This window comes from Petaurus breviceps, unplaced genomic scaffold (genome assembly GCF_028583685.1).
Source record: "Petaurus breviceps papuanus isolate PSGF00001 unplaced genomic scaffold, PetGlider_PUasm1.0 183, whole genome shotgun sequence".
Taxonomy (NCBI): Eukaryota; Metazoa; Chordata; class Mammalia; order Diprotodontia; family Petauridae; genus Petaurus; species Petaurus breviceps.
The window spans coordinates 17,163,116-17,182,494 of NW_027185791.1; the positions used below are offsets into that span (position 1 = coordinate 17,163,116).

General features: G+C 46.6%; 1 protein-coding gene across 16 annotated transcripts in view; it reads right to left on the reverse strand.

Annotated features, from left to right (window-relative positions):
* Positions 1 to 1,983: 1,983 nt before the first annotated feature.
* The window catches only part of UBAP2 (ubiquitin associated protein 2), a 193,308-nt gene continuing 175,912 nt past the window's right edge, over positions 1,984 to 19,379 (reverse strand). For 8 of the 16 annotated variants that reach the window (XM_069087965.1, XM_069087964.1, XM_069087963.1 and 5 more), the window contains 13 exons: positions 15,128 to 15,311; positions 13,928 to 13,997; positions 12,808 to 12,985; positions 11,030 to 11,121; positions 10,154 to 10,204; positions 6,466 to 6,495; positions 6,035 to 6,113; positions 5,132 to 5,337; positions 4,314 to 4,413; positions 4,123 to 4,230; positions 3,767 to 3,834; positions 3,207 to 3,398; positions 1,984 to 2,980 (listed from right to left, as the gene is read on the reverse strand). In XM_069087965.1, the coding sequence (XP_068944066.1) occupies positions 2,885 to 2,980; positions 3,207 to 3,398; positions 3,767 to 3,834; positions 4,123 to 4,230; positions 4,314 to 4,413; positions 5,132 to 5,337; positions 6,035 to 6,113; positions 6,466 to 6,495; positions 10,154 to 10,204; positions 11,030 to 11,121; positions 12,808 to 12,985; positions 13,928 to 13,997; positions 15,128 to 15,311 (1,454 nt within the window). In that variant the 3' untranslated portion in view covers positions 1,984 to 2,884. The remainder of the gene's footprint in view (positions 2,981 to 3,206; positions 3,399 to 3,766; positions 3,835 to 4,122; positions 4,231 to 4,313; positions 4,414 to 5,131; positions 5,338 to 6,034; positions 6,114 to 6,465; positions 6,496 to 10,153; positions 10,205 to 11,029; positions 11,122 to 12,807; positions 12,986 to 13,927; positions 13,998 to 15,127; positions 15,312 to 19,379) is intronic. The other 8 variants (XM_069087968.1, XM_069087960.1, XM_069087969.1 and 5 more) reach the window with 6 other exon arrangements.

Sequence of the window (19,379 nt, forward strand, 5' to 3'; positions counted from 1 at the left end):
TAGCAGAAACACCCACGGCTCCCAAAGTATGTCTACCACCCTAGTCACGCTGCCTGAAATTTCTCTTCTTTCTGCGGGCGCCGCATAATTCAGGCTGATTGTCAGAGCAAGGCAGGAACAACCTGCATGTTAAGAACTCAAAATTTTGTTTGGATCAAATATTAGGGACTTTCTTGAAATATTTGTACTTCGCTTTCTCAGCAGTTTTACATGAATTACTTCCAAGTTACTACTCCCCTGTAACTATGTGATATAATGTATTTTGAAAACACTGAGAAAAGGGGTCCATGACAACAAAAGGTTAAGAACCTCCAATCTTGTCTAATCTATGTTACAAATGAAGAGACAGTGTAGGGATTGTGACAACCCCTAAAAGTTATGAGCCTCCAAACTTTTTTTTCCCTGCTGCCAGATCAGTTTTTGATCTAAAAACTAGTATGAGATGAAAATACAATTCAGAATCGATTAGAAGTCCAGACTCGGTAGTCATTTATGGTTTGATGTGGGGTATCACAATTGTCTTTGCTTGCTCCTATAATGGTTTTGTTTTTTTTTTTAAATCAATGAGTTGGCAAAAAGGATAGATGATCCATACTCCTCAGATGAGAAGAGTCCTACTGGGTAACAGGATCCACAATGACCATGACAGGCTTGGTATTGGGATGAACCCAACAAAATCCAGTACATGTAGAGTTTAACCTTTTGGTGCCAAATCTTCAGCTTCCCAGGTGGAGAAGGCTGCATGGTTGTCAGTATATTCTTTTGCACCTGAACTCTCACTCCAAGGTGGCGGTGTCACTTGGCACACAAAACCCACTAACGGAATCTTGGGCTGCACGAGAAACACAGGCAGGCAGCATATCTCTTGGTGTGGGGAAGCTGATGGTCCACTGGGTGTGTGCCACAGGTAAAGACACTGATAAGCTTTAAGGTATCCAGGAGGGCAGCAGGATGGTGAAAGTACCTGAGGTCATACAGGATCAGCTGAAAGAACTTGGCATGAAGCTGAGAGCAAAGACTTGGGAAGTGGCAGCTCTGCCAAGTATCTGAAGGCCCGTCATGAGGAAGGGTTCGATTTGCTGTTTATCCCTAGAGGGCACATCCAGAAGCAACATGGGGAAGTTCCCCAGTTCCGTGGAGGTCTTCAAGCAGAGGTTGTGTTTTGGTATGGATTGGACTAGATGGCTGCTTAAGTTCTTAATAGTTCCCAATTTTTTGGTTACTTGACTTTGTTATTTTATGATTCCTCCAGTTTTTGCTTCCTGAATGTTTCATTAGCACTTAAAACTTAACATTTAAGCTCAAGTTTCCATTTTTGTAGTTACCTGAAGCATTTGCACTATCTCCACACAAATAGTCCTATATTCTGTGAACCACTTTCTTTTCTACCCCAGTATCTTCATGCCTCACCTCTACCATCTTTCCTAAGCTGTGCTGCCAAATTTTTGTAATGGGGAGGGTGTGGGCTGTGTGTGGGGTGACGAGGGACAGACCCAACACCTCTTTTGCATTCTGGCTTCATCCGCTTTATATTCCACAAAAGTAGAGTGTATTTTTCCTGAACATCAATTCCTTGCTAGGAATCCCCTTTCTTCTGGTGGTATTTCATAATTCTTCAAACTTTTCCCCCTTCTTATGGGCCCTTTACTCTAAGACAGTCTTCTTTGCTTACCTCGAGGCAAGGCAAACACAGGCTGAGAAGAGGAGCTAAGTGGAGTGGAACCCATTTGATGTCCCAGATTGTTTTGGATAAAGTGGCTCTATCTGCTGAAGTTTCCTCCTCTTTCAATGGAATTGAAATGGGGCATTTTCAGCTCATCCAACCCTGGGATACAAACTGATGTGGGAGTGGGAATACCAGACTCAGTCAGAGAAGAAGCTGCTCTTAAATTCTCTCATTCAGAGAATTTAGGGGATATAGAAGCCTGTTTTCCTTCAGTTCTATGTCATGTGACCCAGTCAAATGATGACATCCAGAAGACATTTGTACTCTCAGAACTTTATTATGTGGAGTTTGGGCTAAAAAGAAATGAAACTTCTGAAACAGTCACCCAATTGGTGCAGGACAGTAGGAACAGAGCCTGTGTTCCTCTGGGGCTGGAGGGGGCTTTTCTTTTGGGAGGGTGGGGGAGTATTTGGCCCTACTCTGTGGGTATGGGCCAGATATAGGAGTGGGGACAGAGACAGTTTCAGAAACTATTATAGGCTGAGGCCCTGATGGTTTTGTTTTTTTTTAAGTTCTTGGAGGGTGGGGCCTCCCCTACAGACACAAGGCCTATGTCCGATTTCACCTTAGGGAGGGTGCTGTCATCTGGCCAGAGAACACCGACAGGCTGGGGGAAGAGATGGAGGATGGGATGAATGACAGAATGGTGGTTTAAAAACAGAAAAGTAACAGCAAAAACCAACATAGGGAACGAAACCTCCATGGCATGGAAGGGGGTTCGGAGAGGGGAGAGACAGGAAAAAAAACCAAAAACACCTTGATTCTTCATGTGTACCAGGTTCTTCCAAACCAGAACTGCGTTGGCTGAGGGCCCCGCCCCTTCCTCCCTCCTCCCACAGCAAGTGGGACAGAGTGGGAGCCCAGAGCTGGGGCCAAAGGAGAGGCACGGGGAGGGGAGAGCACACACGGCTGCAGGCTGTGGACACCACCAGTATGTAGGCTTCTATGACATTTACAAATACATACATAAATACATTACATACAACAGTGAGTCAGGGGCAGGCAGAGAGCAGCCCCCCGCCCCCGCCGGACTCTTGGCTGAGACAGTCACAGCTTGTCCATAAGCATTCTGCTAATAAAGCGCCGGGCCTCCAAGAACGGGTCTCTGTGTGTTTCTTCTCCTCAGGTCCAGTGTCTTCCCCCTCCCCCCAGGGGGGTTCAGTTTGTCCAGTATGGAGAACTGCCATAGGTGGGCTTGGTGGCCTGAGACTTTGGCTGCAGGGTACTGGGTTGGCTACGCTGGCCAGAGCCACCCTGAAAAGTGACGGCCCCACATGGTCAGGGCCTCAGCAGTCACCTGCCCCAGGGGCGAGAGGCTGAAAAGTCCCAGAGTTCTTCTGATCCCCAGCCCAACCGATGCCTCCCAGCCCCACCCCCCCTCAGTAATTGACCACCTTTGTGGATCCTGGGAAGGGAGGGAGATTATATGGGAGGAAGGTGAGAGAGGAAGAGTTCTTTGGGGATCTAAGGATTGACTCACCTGCCCATCCTGCTGGAGGTGGTGATGGAGCATCTGGGAATGGGGCTGCTGGTGGGCAGGTAGGATATGCAGGAACGGGGCCGGGGCATAACCCGGGGCGGCACCAGGGGTCAGTGGGCCTGTGGAACCCAGGGCTGAGGGCAGGCTGAATGGTGGTGGGGTGCCCGCGTGGAATCCCTGTTTGTCAAATGTCTGCAATGTGGATAGGCAGGGGGTAGGGCATACACCTAGTAAGCTGAAGGGCTGGGAAGCTCAGTGTTCCCCACTACACCACACTCCACTGCCTGGCCTCTTCAGGCTGGTCCTTCCTCACCTAAATGGAAGGAGGCTCTGGAGATCACCTAGCCCATTCTGCCTTTGAGGAAACTGAATCAGGAAAGGTGAGTAAACTTCACTGTAGCAGGAGGGCTAAGCCTGCCCTGCACGCCACGGGGCACCTGTGTTTTCCAGGGATGTACCAGGCTTCTTGAGCACAAAAGGACAGTGTAGGGAACGGGGGCTAGGGCGAGAGGGGACACCTAGGCATAAAGTTCAGTTTCCCCCTCCTTCCTGCAACTCACCTGAGTCTTGTTGTACACGGAACCAGCTATGTCAGGCACACCTGTATTACTCGAAGTCACTGACACCCCTGCGAAATAAACAGCAGCTGTTCCCCCAGAGAGACCCAGGAGAGGTCTCCCCAGGGCAGTACTTCCTGCTGCAGTGCCAGAGAAAGGGGCAAAAAGATGGTGCTGGAAGCACAGCCAGGGCTATGGATGCTCCTGATATTAACGATGACCCGAGTGAGTTTAGCAAATAAAAACGAACCCCACCCCCCACAAAGCTTTAGGAACTGCCAGCAGAATGCGGGGTCCTGCTCTACACTGCACTTGGGGGAGGTAGGAAGAAGGGGGTTTAAGGCCAGGACACTCACTACCTTTTCCAGGCCCGGAACCAGCAGATTTGCTTTGTGCTGGTGATGAGCTACTATAGGCTCCTTTGCTGTAATCTCCGGCTGCTGTCCCCTGGGTCAAGTCATCGTAACCTGTGGGCATCAACAACGCTGAGCACAGTAGGCCTGAGAGGAAGCCCCAGCCCCAGGTCCTCTCTCGCCCCCCCCCCCCTCACCGGCTCCGTAGCTGTGCTGGCCGTAACCACTGGCCTGCTGAAAGGGGGCAGTGGCCGTGTTCAGATTCACTCCGTGCTGTTTAGCTGAAGCAGGAGGGACCTAAAGGGGCAGGGAGACACAGTTCTGGGGCAAGGACAGAGAAGCGGCAACACCTGCAGCTTCCTTCCTCCATGCCTTCCAACATGACCCTTATGTGGTTATCCCCTCTCAGGAAACCCTCGGAACTGCCCTTCTGGTCCCCAAGGCAGCGACGTCCTCCGCCGATACGGGCGGGCCACAATACATCGGGGGACAAGGCTTTTTCTAGGATGGGGCCAACCTGGGAGACTAAGATGTCTGCACAGATTAAAGTAACTGTTTCCACAAGGGGTAAGGAATGAGTTTCCTAGTGGGTGTTTGGGACAGCCGAAGCGACATTCTAGCCGCTGAAAATGGCAACATGTGAAGCAACCCATAAAGAGCAAGGATTCAAGACAGACCCCAGAGAAACAGATCAAATTCTCCCTCCACTAAGGTGATAAAGCTCTGGGGGAAAAACCCCCAACCAAGGTGTGCCAGGCGGTTTCTTGAATGGCATTCTCTGGTTAAGAATGGCTGCCGGGGGAAGCAGAGAGCGAAAGCAGCTCAGCCACTCAGAATCAAGAATTAGAATGAACCTTGTGTCACCTAGTTCAATGAAGGAAGATCCTCCAAAGGAATCCAACTCCATTTTTGAACAATTAGTGTGAGGAGGGAGCAGAAACTTTCCTCAAGACGACTAACCGTTGCTTCTGGCACAGCCCTTCGTGTGGCCCCAAACGTGCACCCACATACTCACAAACATGGTTGGCCCATACTGGAAGGCGCTGGGCACACCAGCGTAGTAGGGCAGGCCGGTGTAGCTGTAGCCAGGAGGCAGCGTGGGGTTGAGAAAGGGCTGTTGAGCTGTGTGGTGGGTCTGAGATTGGTTCTGCTGGGGCTGAGCCAGAGTGGTGGTGGGAGCAGGGGATGCAGAATCTCCACGGCCAAACTTAGCTACATCACCTGCAGGGGGAAGGCAGCAGGTCCAAGGGCTGACCTCTTCTACCCTGTAGGAAGCAGTCCCAGCTGAGCAGGAGATGGAGGGACATCCAAGGGCATGAAGACAGGATCCAGGTCTCCTACCTAGCTCAGTGCTGGCCCCATTCTGACCACTCCCTTCCCTCTCAAGACAGTAAGAGAGGACACAGAAGGACGCTGTCACTGGCCAAATGGAAGAATACACCATAGGGGATGGAGTACAGGGGAAACTGGAGGTCACTGCAGCTGTCAACCTTCCTCCTCTCCGACTTGGACAGCAGAAAGGCTTGGCCCTCTTGCAAACACACCTTTTGAGGCTATGGTCATCTAGCCCAAACACTTCTACAGGGGAAGCCTAGGGCCTAGACTGGTAAAGTGAGTTACCCAAAGTCACACAGGGATCCAAACCCAGAAAATCCAGCGCTCTTTTTATTATACTGTAGCTGAAAGCAAAAGTTATTAGGGAAGGTCCCCTTCACAAGACAGACAAGGAAAGGTCTTAGATCCAACTGCTTTGTGGACAGTCACAATGTTACCTACAAAGAAAAGATGGGCAAAGTGGATTCTAGTTCACCCAAACCCTAAGTTTTTGGGTCGGTACCACAAGCTTCAAGTTGGCCCTGGAGCAGGGACGGGAGAGAGGAATCCAACCTAGGTACATCTTCCCCGAAAAGGCACAAACCTGAGTATGGGTTATTAGCAAGGCTCCCATCTCTGCCGGTGAGGGTCGCAGGAGCAGGGAATGTAATTCCATAATAATCCTGGAAGAGACACCCCCAAACAACTTGATCAACCCCAAACCACCACAGGACAGCACAAACCCCCAGCAGGCAAAGGCACACGGCAGCACCAGAACGCACAGCGATTCCAACACATCTGGGGCAGGGTTGGGGCAGGGGTGAGGGATTTGGAGGGGAAGGACAGACAGACAGCCCAGGCATGGTCAGAGTCAGATGGGACCTGGCCAGGACGCCTAGGTAACCCAATCCCACACACTCCTGTTTCGTACCTTAACTGGTTGGCTGCAAATGCTACAAGGCCTAAAAAATGCTACTCTTTCCTAAATCAAAGACTCAGAATAGCAGCTAGAAAAGTTGATTGAACAGTACAAACCTGAAAAGGAGTCATCAGTAGAGGAGGTGCCTAAAGGGTTAAAAAGGGGACAGCCAAAAATCAGGGGGGAGGCATGTGAGGGTTGGGCTGGGAGGGCAGACTCCCCCCAGTGAGAGCTTGCTAAGACTTTGGTGTTTGTCTACAATCAGCCACACACCCACCACCCTGGGGCTGAGGCAACTGGACTGAGACCTGCAGAGCACAGAAGGAGGAAGGTGGAGAAGGCAGTGATTCTATGTATGGGCAGTGGCAGCGGCAGCGGAGTCGGCCAGTTCAGCAAGTTCCTCCCTCCCCCCCTTCCCCCTCCCCCTGGGGGGCTGGGATACAAGAGATGTCCTCTTCAGTCCCGTTACTGCTGCCCGGTCCAGCCTTCCTACTATACAAGGCCTGGCGACACCCCTCCCTCCCACCTGCCCGCCCGCCCGCCCATCTGCCCTCTCTGGGGCCAGCAGCAATGAAGCCACTATGTGCTCTTGGGGTTGGGTGGGGAGGCATTTTGACCTAATTGAAGACACTTTTGGCTAGAAGACTTCAACATAAGATTTAAAACATATTAACGATCAGCTACAAATGAGGACAACGCAAACTGAATGACAAGCAAGTAGTTATGGAGGGAATCATGTTCCTGGGAACGTGGTCACAGAGGGCACCTGGGCAGGAACGGCCTGCCCAGTATTGGGAAAATTAACCCAGGCAGAAACGACCTGCCACAGCATAATAAATAGTTAACGGAACTCACATTCATACAGCACTTTGTGGCTCACACAGAGCTTTCCTCACAACAACCCTGTGAGGTAGGTAGAGCAAGTATCATCGCCATTTTACAGATGAGGAAACTGAGGCTCAGAAGTTGAGAGACTTGCTAGGAAACAGCAAAGCCAGGACTTGAACCTGGGTCTTGTGACTCCTGGGTCAGTGCTCCTCTCACTACGCCAGGCTGCCTCTCTTACCATTGGCTTGTTGGAGGATGGCTCCCACCCCACTGGCTAGTGCACACAAATCACTGCTCTCATCTACTTTTACTTGGCTGTGTCTAGAAAGAAAAAAAAGTAACTTGGGGAAATGCTGCCTTCCTCCTCCTCCTCTCCTAGCATGAAGCAGGCATGACTGACTAGGGGTTCAGAAGCGTGTCATTGCAGGGAGGGTCCCAAGACCTGGCATGCACCATTCAGGCTGGGGCCTCCCCAGGGCGCTGCCTCCCACACTCAGACTAGCCCAAGGCTGAGGACAGAAGAGTTCGAGCCTGAAAACTCCTCAGGAAGGCATGGCCAACACTAAGCAGAGGCCTAGCCAGCACCCTGGCTCTCCAGGTCTGCTGAGAAGAGGAGTCAGTTACCTGCATCTTCAGAACTTTCCCTAAATACTACTGAGAGAACATGCTCTCTATAAAAAAACTGCCCAGTTCCTCTGCCACATATAGTCTGATCTCTGAAAAAAAGCAGGCTTCAAAGGCCCACAGATTAAAAGACCAAACAAAAACGAAAGAATGGGGAAAATCCTTAAAGGCTAAAAAACGATAAATGGAAAATGGGTCGTTTTAAAATAAATCCCAGCTTTGAGTTTTCTCATTAGTTACTATTGTTCCTTTTTACCCAAATCTACCATGATTATAACCTTCCTCAGAAGCAGCTCCTACACAGGATCTCCCATACACTGGGCTGGACGGTTTCCTTTGCAGGCATTAACCACCAAGCACAGCTTGCAATTCCAGTCCTCAGAAAGTCTTCAAAAGCTCAGCCATTTCCAAAGGTGTTAACTTGAGAAATCTGTCCTCACACTTCACAGTCTTCAGCAAAAACAACTCTCAGGCTTAGGGGGAGAGGGAAATAAGGATTCCCTAGTCAGGGGATCCTACAGATACGACTACGTGATGAGCTTATGCTATGCATGGTTCTCAGGCGGAAAAAATACTTCCAGAAGACATAGCATTTCTTACAGGGCAAGAATTACAATTAATGTTCTTCCATAGGATTTGCTAGTGTAGAAATGAGGTCTTTTCAGTGGGAATCAACACCAACAGTTTTTGATTAAGGAAGAAAAACTGTAAGAACTTAAATGGGGAAATAAAGTATCTCACTTTAGGAGGCAGAGTTTGTAAAACTACTTTTTAATCCATCGTGACTACATTCTGTCAAGTCTATATAGTAAAATCCTCAGAATTCAGAATGACTGATTTAAGAGTTAACTGGCATTGCTTTAAAAAATTTCAAAGGTTCAGAAGATAAAAAGATTCAGAAAATGAGAATTAACGAGAGAAAAACTACTATGGATTTTCAGTCTAGTGAAGAAAAGGCTAAAGGAACCACAGGCCTAGAGCCAGCTCTTCTCCATCTCAATGGCTGAGAAATTGAAATCCCCCAGGCATTCTTGCCTGCAGGAAAGGAGCCAGATCTGCCCGACCTTTCTGGGTCCTAGGAACACATCTAGGATGCATCTAGTAGCATCTAGAATGGTGACTATAAAAGGAAGTCTTATCTGTGACACTGTTGGTCAGGAGCACTGACATCTTTACATTCAGTTACCAACAGGGAAAAAGCAAGTGTTTTGTGTTCTTAGTAGCTAGCAGAACTAAAAAGACTAAGAGGCCAACCTCTATTTAGAAACAAAGACTGTTTCAAAGTTCTATAGATAAGGAAAATGACCTTTCTAACACATGGGACTGCCTCTGAATGGGTATTCAAGTAGGAAAAGTTAATCAGAGATAAATTCAAATGCCCCAAGTAAAAAGAGTCTGTTAATGGAAGTGAAGTAGACATCATTCCATAGCTTTTAAAGAAAAGAATGGAGGGTGGGGGGGATAGTTTAAAGGGGGAAGGATTGAAGCTGAAAAGAAAGGACAGAAAGAAGCTAAATTGGGATGGGTGGGAACAGAACATAAATCCTGTTAAATTTTCTGTTCCTGGGAAACTAATATTGATTTTCATTGTTTTGCCCCCCCCCCAGACTTAATCACATGTCAGGCACATTAGGGGATGGGGGAGCTGGGTGCTTCAGACTTGTGATTTCCTCACAGGCCTTAAAGAGCTATTTAATTAAAAACATCATTGAAGTTGATGCAACACTAATCTCCTTCCGTTTTCCTCCCTCAAATTTGGGGTGAGTTCCTCCCCCATCCTCCTCAGGATCCCCAAGACAGAGGCAGATTTCTAGGGCCAGCTTCCTCTGAACCCTCTCCCCAAAGCATTTTATGCTCACTAGCTGCAGATGAAAAGACGAGGCAGGAAGGAGATCAGGACTGGGAACTGAATTTTTTTTTATCTCAATCCCATGAAAAAGCAAAAGGGAAGTAACGTAAAAGGATCCTTCCTCTTCCTCGTAATCTTAAGAATTCCCTCCATCAATGGGCAGCAATTTTTTTTTCAGCTGGAAATTACTAAAGTAAATCTAAGCCATGCCTGTGGAGACCCTGAGCAGGCGAAAGGACAGAGGGGAAAGGAAAATATGGCTAAGAAAAAGCACTTATGGGTGAAGGAAGAGAGAAAAAAAAGCAAAAAAGAGGAAAATGGCAGCTACAGTGAAGAGGGGCAGTGCCAGCAATGCGTCAGGGGCCTACCCTGGCCTGAGCCCGCCCGGCCCATCGTGGGGCCGGCTGACCGCTGATGAGTCCGGCCCTCCATGTTTAACCTCGCCTGTCATGTTCAGGAGGCTAAGTGCTGTGCCACAATCTGCCCAACAGTTTCCTACTTACCATCGGCAGCCTTGATTGGAGCATCTGGAGATCGTCATAACCATAAATCTGCTTGAAGACAAAGACAAGCAACAAGCCCATCATCACACTCTGCCATCCCCAAAGCCGTGGGCCCCCCCATTCTGAACCCCAAACCTGTTGGCAAGGCACCAAAGCAACGGTGTGCCAGCACCCAGAGGGGAACGAGGAAAACCCAAGGGCTGTACAACAACCAACTCACCCACTGGCTTTAACAGAGAGCCTGCGCCTCGGTGGAAGCCAGGGAAAAGGGAGGAGCCAGCTCTGTGCTGGGGTTGAGATCACCTGGCTCAGCTCCTACAGTCACGGGAAGCCTGGATTTCTAGGTTAGGAATCGGAAGCGCCAGGACTCTTACTGAGCTGCATCTTTGCCCTCTAACAAGCCAGAGTAAAGCAGTAGCTGCGGGTGGGCGGGCTGTCTCTGGGCAAAGCTGAGCTTTGGGAGACACTATCTCCAGGGCAGAGTCTGGGCGCGCTGGGCGCAAAGCCCAGCTGTGCTATTCAAATCACTGCTCTGCCTCCAGCAGGAAGCTCCCGGCTGCTCCTATGCAGAAACTGGACCACGAGAGTGAACGTGCTCCAGGGTCCAGGCACTGCTGAGCCTCACAGGAGGCTCCTGCGATGAGCCAAGGCTGTGCTTCTGGGGGCAGGGCACATCACACACACACAGCTCTGGGCAAGAAAGACCTGCCCATCACGCCCTGCCTAATAACCACTGATACACAGCACTAACAAGGGGCACAGGAGGAAGATCGTACATTAAGTGCACCTTACAATTCCAGGAAGCAGACAGGAGGCGTGGAACACCACCCCCAAAACTGACCAAATCAGGAGACAAGGTACAAGGAGAGTGCTTACTGGGTAGGCAGGCAGGAGTCCTCCAGGACCCACAATGTACTGGTTATGTAGAAGGGGTGGGACACCTTGGGGTAGATTGGGGGGAGCTTTGCCTGTAGAAGCAAAAACAACAACAAAAAAAACAAACCACCAAACCATGTAAAGCAGTGATGAAAACTGTTATCGACAGGACCCTACTGGTCCGTCGCTGGTAAGTCCTCATTTCATGGCAAGTCAGAACCTCAGTCAAGTAGGTCCCATGACACTAACTCTACACAAAAGCTTGGATCCCATGTACGTCTGACTGGGAGTGGGACAGCACACACTGAGAGACAATTCAAAGGCTGACTGCCTACACGTGGCAACTGGCTCACTATGTCCTGACAGGTGAATGCTGGAGACCCCAGGGAGCAAAAGTGAAGACACTGCTAGGTGAGATGTGACTGAATTCCGTGTGTGTGTGTGAGAGAGAGAGTGAGAGTGAGAGAGGGAAAGGGAAGGGGAGAGAGAGAGGGAAAGGGAGGGAGAGGGAGAGGGAGAGAGGGAGAGGGAGAGGGAGAGAGAGAGAGAGAAAGGGAAGGAGAGAGAGAGGGAAAGGGAGGGAGAGGGAGAGAGAGGGAGGGAGGGGGAGAGAGAGAGAGAGAGGGAAAGGGAGGAAGAGGGAGAGAGAGAAAGAGAGGGAGGGGGAGAGGGAGAGAGAAAGAGAGGGAAGGGGAAGGAGAGAGGGAGAGAAAGAGAGGGAGAGGGACAGAGGGAGACGGAAAGGGAAGGAGAGAGAGAGGGAGAGGGAGAGAGAGAGGGAGAGAAAGAGAGGGAGGGGGAAGGAGAGAGGGAGAGGAAGAGAGAGAGAAAGAGGGGGAGAGGGAGAGAGAGGGGGGAGAGAGAAAGGGAGAGGGAGATAATGAGAATGTGAGTAAAGAGTGGTGAGTCTGCATGAAAATCAAACAATGAAAAAAACAAAACAAAACCCCAACTGCTTTAAAGGCATTATTGGGTTTTTTTTTGCATTCTGCCACCCATAATCTGAGAACATTTAAGTACATTCTTGAAGACGGGATTTTAACCTTCTTTTGTGAAATGGTTCTCTTTGACAGTATGGTGAAGTTTATGAATCCCTTCTCAGAATAATGCTTTTAAATGCATAAAAGATGAGAAAGGAAACCAATTATATTGAAATCCAGTTACTGAAGTATTTAAAAAGCAAGTTCATAGACCCTAGGTTAAGAATCTCTGTCCTAAGAGAATAAATATCATTCACATAGGTTAACAGATTTGAAAAAGGCAAAATTTATATGTTTATACAAAGAAGTTGAATAGAAACTGAGGCTGCACAATGTCTGGATTGTGGATTCAGCAGGGCAGCTCAGCAACAGTTTGGGTGTGTTAAGTTCAATGCTGTACTCTGGGAGAAACCGGCCTACCAGTGAAATCCCTTACACCCCCACAGGAGCCAAGAACAGGCAGCATTTTCCTAGGCCACAGCAAGGCATGAAGTTTACTAGTTGCCTTTCATCACAGAATATGTTGTGGCCACTGGGATTCTGGCAACAGAACGTAAAAACTACATAGGAAAAACCTGCCACAATCTGTCAAAACTGACACTTTCTTGCACCTCAAAGACTTAACTTTGGCAGTTTCCACTCCCTTTTAAAAGAAATCTGAAGGTTCCCCAGACGTGTCTGAAGTAAAAAGAGTCCCAGGAATTCCAACCTCAAGCCTGTCAGCATTTGCAGAAGAGCGGTGTCGCGGCCCTACGAGAGGCCTGCAACAGGGAGAGGCAGCAGAACGTGCATCTGTACCTGCCCGGGCGCTCGCACTCGGCACAGAGACGCTGGTGACGCTCAGACCAAGGCTGTTTGTAGTGTTCATGCTGCTGGCCATGCTGACGACTGAAGAGCTGGTGCTGGTGGCAGAGGCTGAGGCAGCTGGGAAGGCGGTGGAGGGCTGAAGAGAGGCTGCGCTCTCAGCACTGGCGTGCTGACAAAACAAAACCGAGGAAACGGGACTCAGGATGGCCCGGCGGAGGCAGAAATTACAAGAGCATATTTTCACTATGATCTCAAGATGAATTCCAAATGCATCCAGAGTCTAATGATTCAGTCACGCTGATCATTCATGCATTCATGCAGACACACGATACACGATTTACAACATCCTTTGGGGGTAACACATCTCACTTAAGTGGCAAGAAAAAAAAAAGCCAATTTTGATGTTTTTTTAACAACCCCCCCCCCCCCCGCAAGCTTCCCAAAATCTAGAGGGGGTGGGGAGGAACTGCTGGACAATACATATATATCTGCATGTGTGTATGTCTGAAACTTTGCAACAGCCTCTAGGTAGGGAGGCGACGGAGAACAGAGACGAAGAATGAAACACACATTGTTCAGACATGGCTAATGTGTTGATTCATTTTATGTGACTGTTTATTTCATATAAAAGAGTGTTTCTATTTACAAACAGAAAAGGAAACTGGAAGGAGGTCGAGTGAGTGGGCAGTGAGAGCTGACAAAAAAAGCATCTCACACACAGCAGAAAAGAGTCCAGAAGGGACACAAACAAGACTCGTTTTACAATAATAAATTTAATATACTGTGAAAATACAAACTGCTTAAAAGAATTATAACTTCACGCATAACTTTCTTTTTCTTTATTGTATAATAATACTGAGGTTTATAGAAGATTAATCTCACAACTTAACAATTTTTTTTTAAATTTAGAAGACCTACTAATAATGAGATCTTTTGGAGAGAACAAATCTCATCTTTTTGTTTTGTTTTGCTTTAAATTCAGAGTTTGAGAGGTTAACTGATGTGATTTGGTCAAACTTATTCATATCTGAGAACCTTACAGAAATTCTATGTCAAAAAATTACAAATTACCTTCAGCACTCAACTCCTAGGCGGAAAAAAGGAGACTTACTGTGTGTGACGTACTTGATGACAGTGCTGATGATGCAGAGGAAAGGTTGTTCTGGTGACTTGACAGTGAACTACAAAACAAAAGTGAGTGACTACTTCCACCAAGACCAGGCATTATGTGATAATGAGTGCTTAGGGAAGGGGATGTTTTTGGGGCACAATTTTAAAGCTATGTTAGTGCCATCTGCCTCTCTGCTCCCCATCTAGCCAGGTGACAGGCCCTCACCAAACTTTGGGGCCCTAGATTGCTAGGTGCTGGTGCTGGCAGGAGTTAGCAAGAAAAACTCTGGCTCCTGTCGCCCTAGGCTATCTTTTAGGTTAAAGAGTCCATCACACATACTGCTTGTCTCCATTTCTTCTACAAAATAGCTAAGAAAAAAAGTCAGAGTATCTTTTCAAGAAATAGAAATTAAGACTCTCTAGCCACTAGTATTTGTGAAGGGCAAGAAATATTTCATTATAGTTGTAATTAAAGGAACAGGTTCAAATAGTCAACCAAACAGACCATGCTCACATGCTAGGTAATTAATCATACGTTCTAGGATTCAAACCAAACTCTTCTGCTTAACTGATGAAAAGGATCTCTGATACAGAAGGATAAGTGTATGAAGGAGACATGGTTTTTCAAGCATTTCATCTCTCAAAATCTACTTCATTATAACCCTGCTGATAAAAAAGATTAAGTCTGAAAAGTGATCGTCAGAGTCAAGTCAGAAAAGGGCCTGGAAGTAGGCACCGCTGCCTTTTCATTTTCATTTCAATGTCAGTCCCTTCCTAAACCTAAGCTTGTATGAACATATAAAGTAAAAGTGAGGCTGGGCACGATGGCAGTTTAGATACCACTTGGCTGGTAGGAATCAAAGCAGCATGAACATAAGACATTCTTGTGGCGAAAGAGGGGTTAGGCCCCCCGTCATACACCAAAATGCAAGGGGGCACTTTTTCAAGTACAAGCCTTTCTTCAGAGGGAATCTAAATAAAAAAATGGCTAAGGAAATCAGGCAGTTCATTTTGTTGAACCTGCTTTTTTTTTCTGCTAAGGGTACAAGCCAGGCAGAACCTCACTCAAATGATTCATCAAACATCAGATAAAATCATTATTTCCTTATTAGAACCAAATGTCTACATAACTTTCCATCAGCTTTTAACCCAATATTTTCTTTTTCTTTTTTCCCCTCCAGGCCCATAGATCACACTATACCTGCTTAGCTGAGCGAGGGAGCCACTGGACAAGTCACTGGACTGGGGCAAGGAAGGCAAAGTGGCTGTGTGTGGGGCTGCTGAAGGCAGAAGCGTAGGACCAGAAGCTGTGCCTGGCAGAGAGCCCAGAGTCGGGAGAGAGGGAGAGGCTTCTGTTGTCTTCGGTGCTGTAACAGATGAAGTAGCTGCAACAAGGTTATTTAAGTTGCAGAGAAATCCATAGAAGAATAGGGTCCTACTACATTCAACAATGACAATAAACGTGCACTTGACAGAGAGCCTTCACCTTCCAATTGCATTTCTACTGTTACTTACGATATGGAACTGTGCTAAAACAGTTTACAGAACGTGACAATATTGGAAATCCTTCACTGTTAACTGACGCCTTCCCATATATAAACTAGTGCAAGAGAAGTCACACCTACATCTACATCCACAACACTAGAGGGTCTCCTCGCTTCAGCCCCCAGAGTGGATCAGGAAATCTTTCAGGGAGGGATCTTCAAAGCCGTCATGCAAAAGAATTATCCTAAAAACTTTCAATATCTGGGTTTTTCAAGCAAAATGTATATTTAAATTCACTGAGAGAGGAAATGCTTTTTCATGAAATGGTTTAAAAAGACTTAACTAGAAACCACTTACAGCCATTATTTGGGTCAGGTCTGTGATTTCATTAGTATGGGGAACTCCAGGTAAGGAAACATCATTAAACAAAGAAGGGTGCAAATGTTCTGCAATAGAGCTTTAGAGAATTGCTGGGGACTCTGGCTGAGGCTAAATGACTCGCAGGCATCTGAGAAAAGGCTTGAATACAGGTCACTAAACTCTGAAGTTGGCTATCTGTCAGGCCTCACTTACATTTCTGATCTTACTTCCTGGACACTTACTTGACTTTACTGATTCATGCCTAGCACCAAACTTAGCTTAGAAGTTGCCCCGCCCCCCCCGACCAAAAAAAATTTATTTAGCATGCCAGTATAGAATTTTCCATATATTTAGCTCAAATTTGTGCTTCCAAATAAAGCATGAGTACTTTCATATTTCTTTGAATCAGCATTCCTTTGGCAAGAAAGGTTTATGGCAGACACTGGAGATGCACATTTGTATAGTAAAATCAGTCTAAATTTATAACTTTTCTCACAAAGCTTGAGTCGAGATATTGGAAAGGAAGAGTGGTATTAGAGAAGCTAACAATGTGCAAAGTACAGTTAAAAGAAAATGACCCAAGTGAATTTAAACATGGTCTAAGATGAACAAAAACCCCTCTATGACAGGATTGGTCTCATATGCCCCCTCTCTTCAAGATGACATCTTTTTAAAACCAAACAAAATTCTGAACTGTCTAAAAGGTCAAAAAGTCCTTTCCCATTGGAACATGCTAAAAGGTCTAACTGCCTCACCACCATATATTCCTTAAGGCTGTCTCAGGCACCATCACCATCTACAATAGTTATTTTTAAAGCACCTGGCAGTTTTCAGAGGGTTTTACACATATTAATTAATTTGATCCTCACAAGAATCCTATTAAGATTAATGGTCCTTATTTTAAAGAAAAAGAAATTGAAACTCAAGGACACTTCACGACAGTACATTAGTACATTAGCCACTAAAGTACTAAATGAGAGAGTCAGGACTTGGAATTAGTTAAGAGAAAATGGTTTCTCTGACCTCTATGTAAAGTTCCATGAGTAACTACCTCTGCAGGGGGGTGACACAGCCTTCTTGGCGATTACAGTACTTATCTCTCAGGTATTTTGGTGTGATCGAGAAAAAAAATGCATCTGGACATGGGAGTTAGAAGGGGCCGTGACTGAATTCTATTTCTGACGTTCTGACAATTCCTAATTGCAACCTGTTAAACCTCTGACCCTCAATCAACAAGCACTTATTAAATCATAGCTTACTCTGCATTCGATGGCATGATAAATACTGGGGAATGCAAAGAAAGAGCAAAAACTATTCCTCTTTCAAGAAGCTCACATTTTAAAAAGGGAAACCATGAACATGTGGATAGGTGTGTTACAAGATACAAATGGAGTCAATACAAGGTAACCTTAAGAGGAGGAATGTGATGGACTGGAAACACAATGGGGCTCGAGCCAAGCCACGAAAGAAGCCCCAGAAACAAAGAGACAGGGGAGGAGAGAACATCCCGAAACAGGACAGAGCCAGGAAAAAGGAAAGGGGATGGGAAGCAAGGTTACAAATAAGAAAGTGAAAAGAGGCCAGTGTGACCTGACAAAGGAGGACATGGAAGGGCGGGAAGGGGAGATGAAGCTTAAATTCCAAACAGAAAAATTTATATTTAATTCAAAAGGTAATAAGGTCAGAATCTGAGAAGGCAGTGAAGGACCTGGTCAGATCTACATGTTAGAAAAATCACAGGTACATGGGAGGCTGGATGAGTGTAGAGACCAAGACCCAAGTCAGGGAGACCAACCAGAAAGCCAATGTAAGAGTCTGGGGGAAAGGCACTAAAGCTCTGCTGGGGGAGGAGGGCGCAGTAAGGGAGAGTGGTTATGTGAGTGGGGAGAAAGGAATACAAGAAATGGAGGGGAAAAAAAAACCCCAAGATTTTTCAACTCATTATCAAGATATATGGGAGGGTGAGTAGTGGAGAATGACTCCAAAGTTGGGAATCTGAGCCACTGGAAGGAATCATGGCACCAGGAATTGGGAAACTGGTTAGAGGGACAGAGTTTGGGGAGGCCTCTCAGACATCCAATCTGAAATGTGTAACAAGGAAATTGTAATGCTGCTGATTAAATCTCAGGGAAGACACTATGGCTGAATAGATGGTGAATGAATCAATGGAAGCTGATGGGATCATCAAGTACCAGAGAAAAGAGGATGGCTAGGTGGCCAGCCTTGGAGTCAGGAGGACCTGAGTTCAAATCCAGCCTCAGACACTTAACACAAAAAAACTAGCCCTGTGACCTTGGGCGAGTCACTTAACCCCAACTGCCCTCCAAAAAGCAAAAAAAAAAATCCTCAAAAAAAAAAAGAGCAGAGAAAGAAAAGAAGCAGAGCCTTGGGATATAACCACAGTTAGTGGGTATGACATGATTGAAGATCTAACAGAAGACACCTTAGGGTGTCTCTTCTCCTTAGGTATCTCTTCTCCTGTCTGTTCATCAATTGTGCAGCCAGGTGGCAAGGTGGGTAGAGTGCCAGTCCTGGAGTCAGTAAGATCCGAGTTCAAATCCAGACTCACACACTTAATAGCAGGATGGTCCTCGGATAAGTCTCTTAAGAACCCTGTTTGCCTCAGTTTAGTCATCTGTAAAAATGAGCTGGAGAAACAAATGGCCAATCACTCCAGTATCTTTGCCAAGAAAACTTTAAATGGGGTCACAAAGAGTCAGATACAAATGAAACAACTGAGCTCCTCAATTTCCATGGCCACTATTCCACATCAGGCCCTGCTCATATCTCATCTGAACTACTGCAACAGCTTTGTGTGCACTGCTAGACGTATTTTCCTGAAGTAAAATTCTGATCACGCTGTTCTTGTGCTAAAAAGCCTTCAAATGCTTCCCCCAGTGCCTGCCAAGTAAAGCAGGATTAACTTCTTAATCCTATATTGAGGTTATAAGCTTAATCAAGCACTTTTCCAGCCTCATCTCTACTACTGTCTACACAGGCGGTTATCCTCAGCCGTGATCTCTCTGGCTGGAGATGGCTCCTCCTTTTAGAATGCCCTCACCACCTACAAACTTACCTATCCTGCAGGGTATAGCTCAAATGCACCTACTCCAAACCCGCCACACACTCTCCAGAATTATAATGCTTATTTACTTTTATCATTTAACGTATTATTTGTGTTTAAAATTTCCACAAGATTTTAGACTCTGTGACAGGAGAGATTAAGCCTTATTCACCTTCACATATCCCATAAGCCTTAATAAACAGCATAAAAGAGTTTAAAATATGTTTGATGAATTAATGAATCTGGTTTACAGGGCACAATTAACATACTAATTCAAAAAGTACTGCAAGGAAGGCAGACTCGGTTGTTTTCAAAAGAAAATAAATAAAATATGTGGTTATTTAAACTCACCTCACACATATCAAAAAATTGAAAAGCACAGGGGATGGCTAGGTGGCTCAGTAAATAGAGCATGGGCCCTGGAGTCAGAAGGACCTGAGTTCAAATGTGGCCTCAGACACTTAACACACAAAAAACTAGCCCTGTGACCTTGGGCAAGTCTCTTAACCCCAATTGCCCTCCCCCCAACAAAAAGATTGAAAAG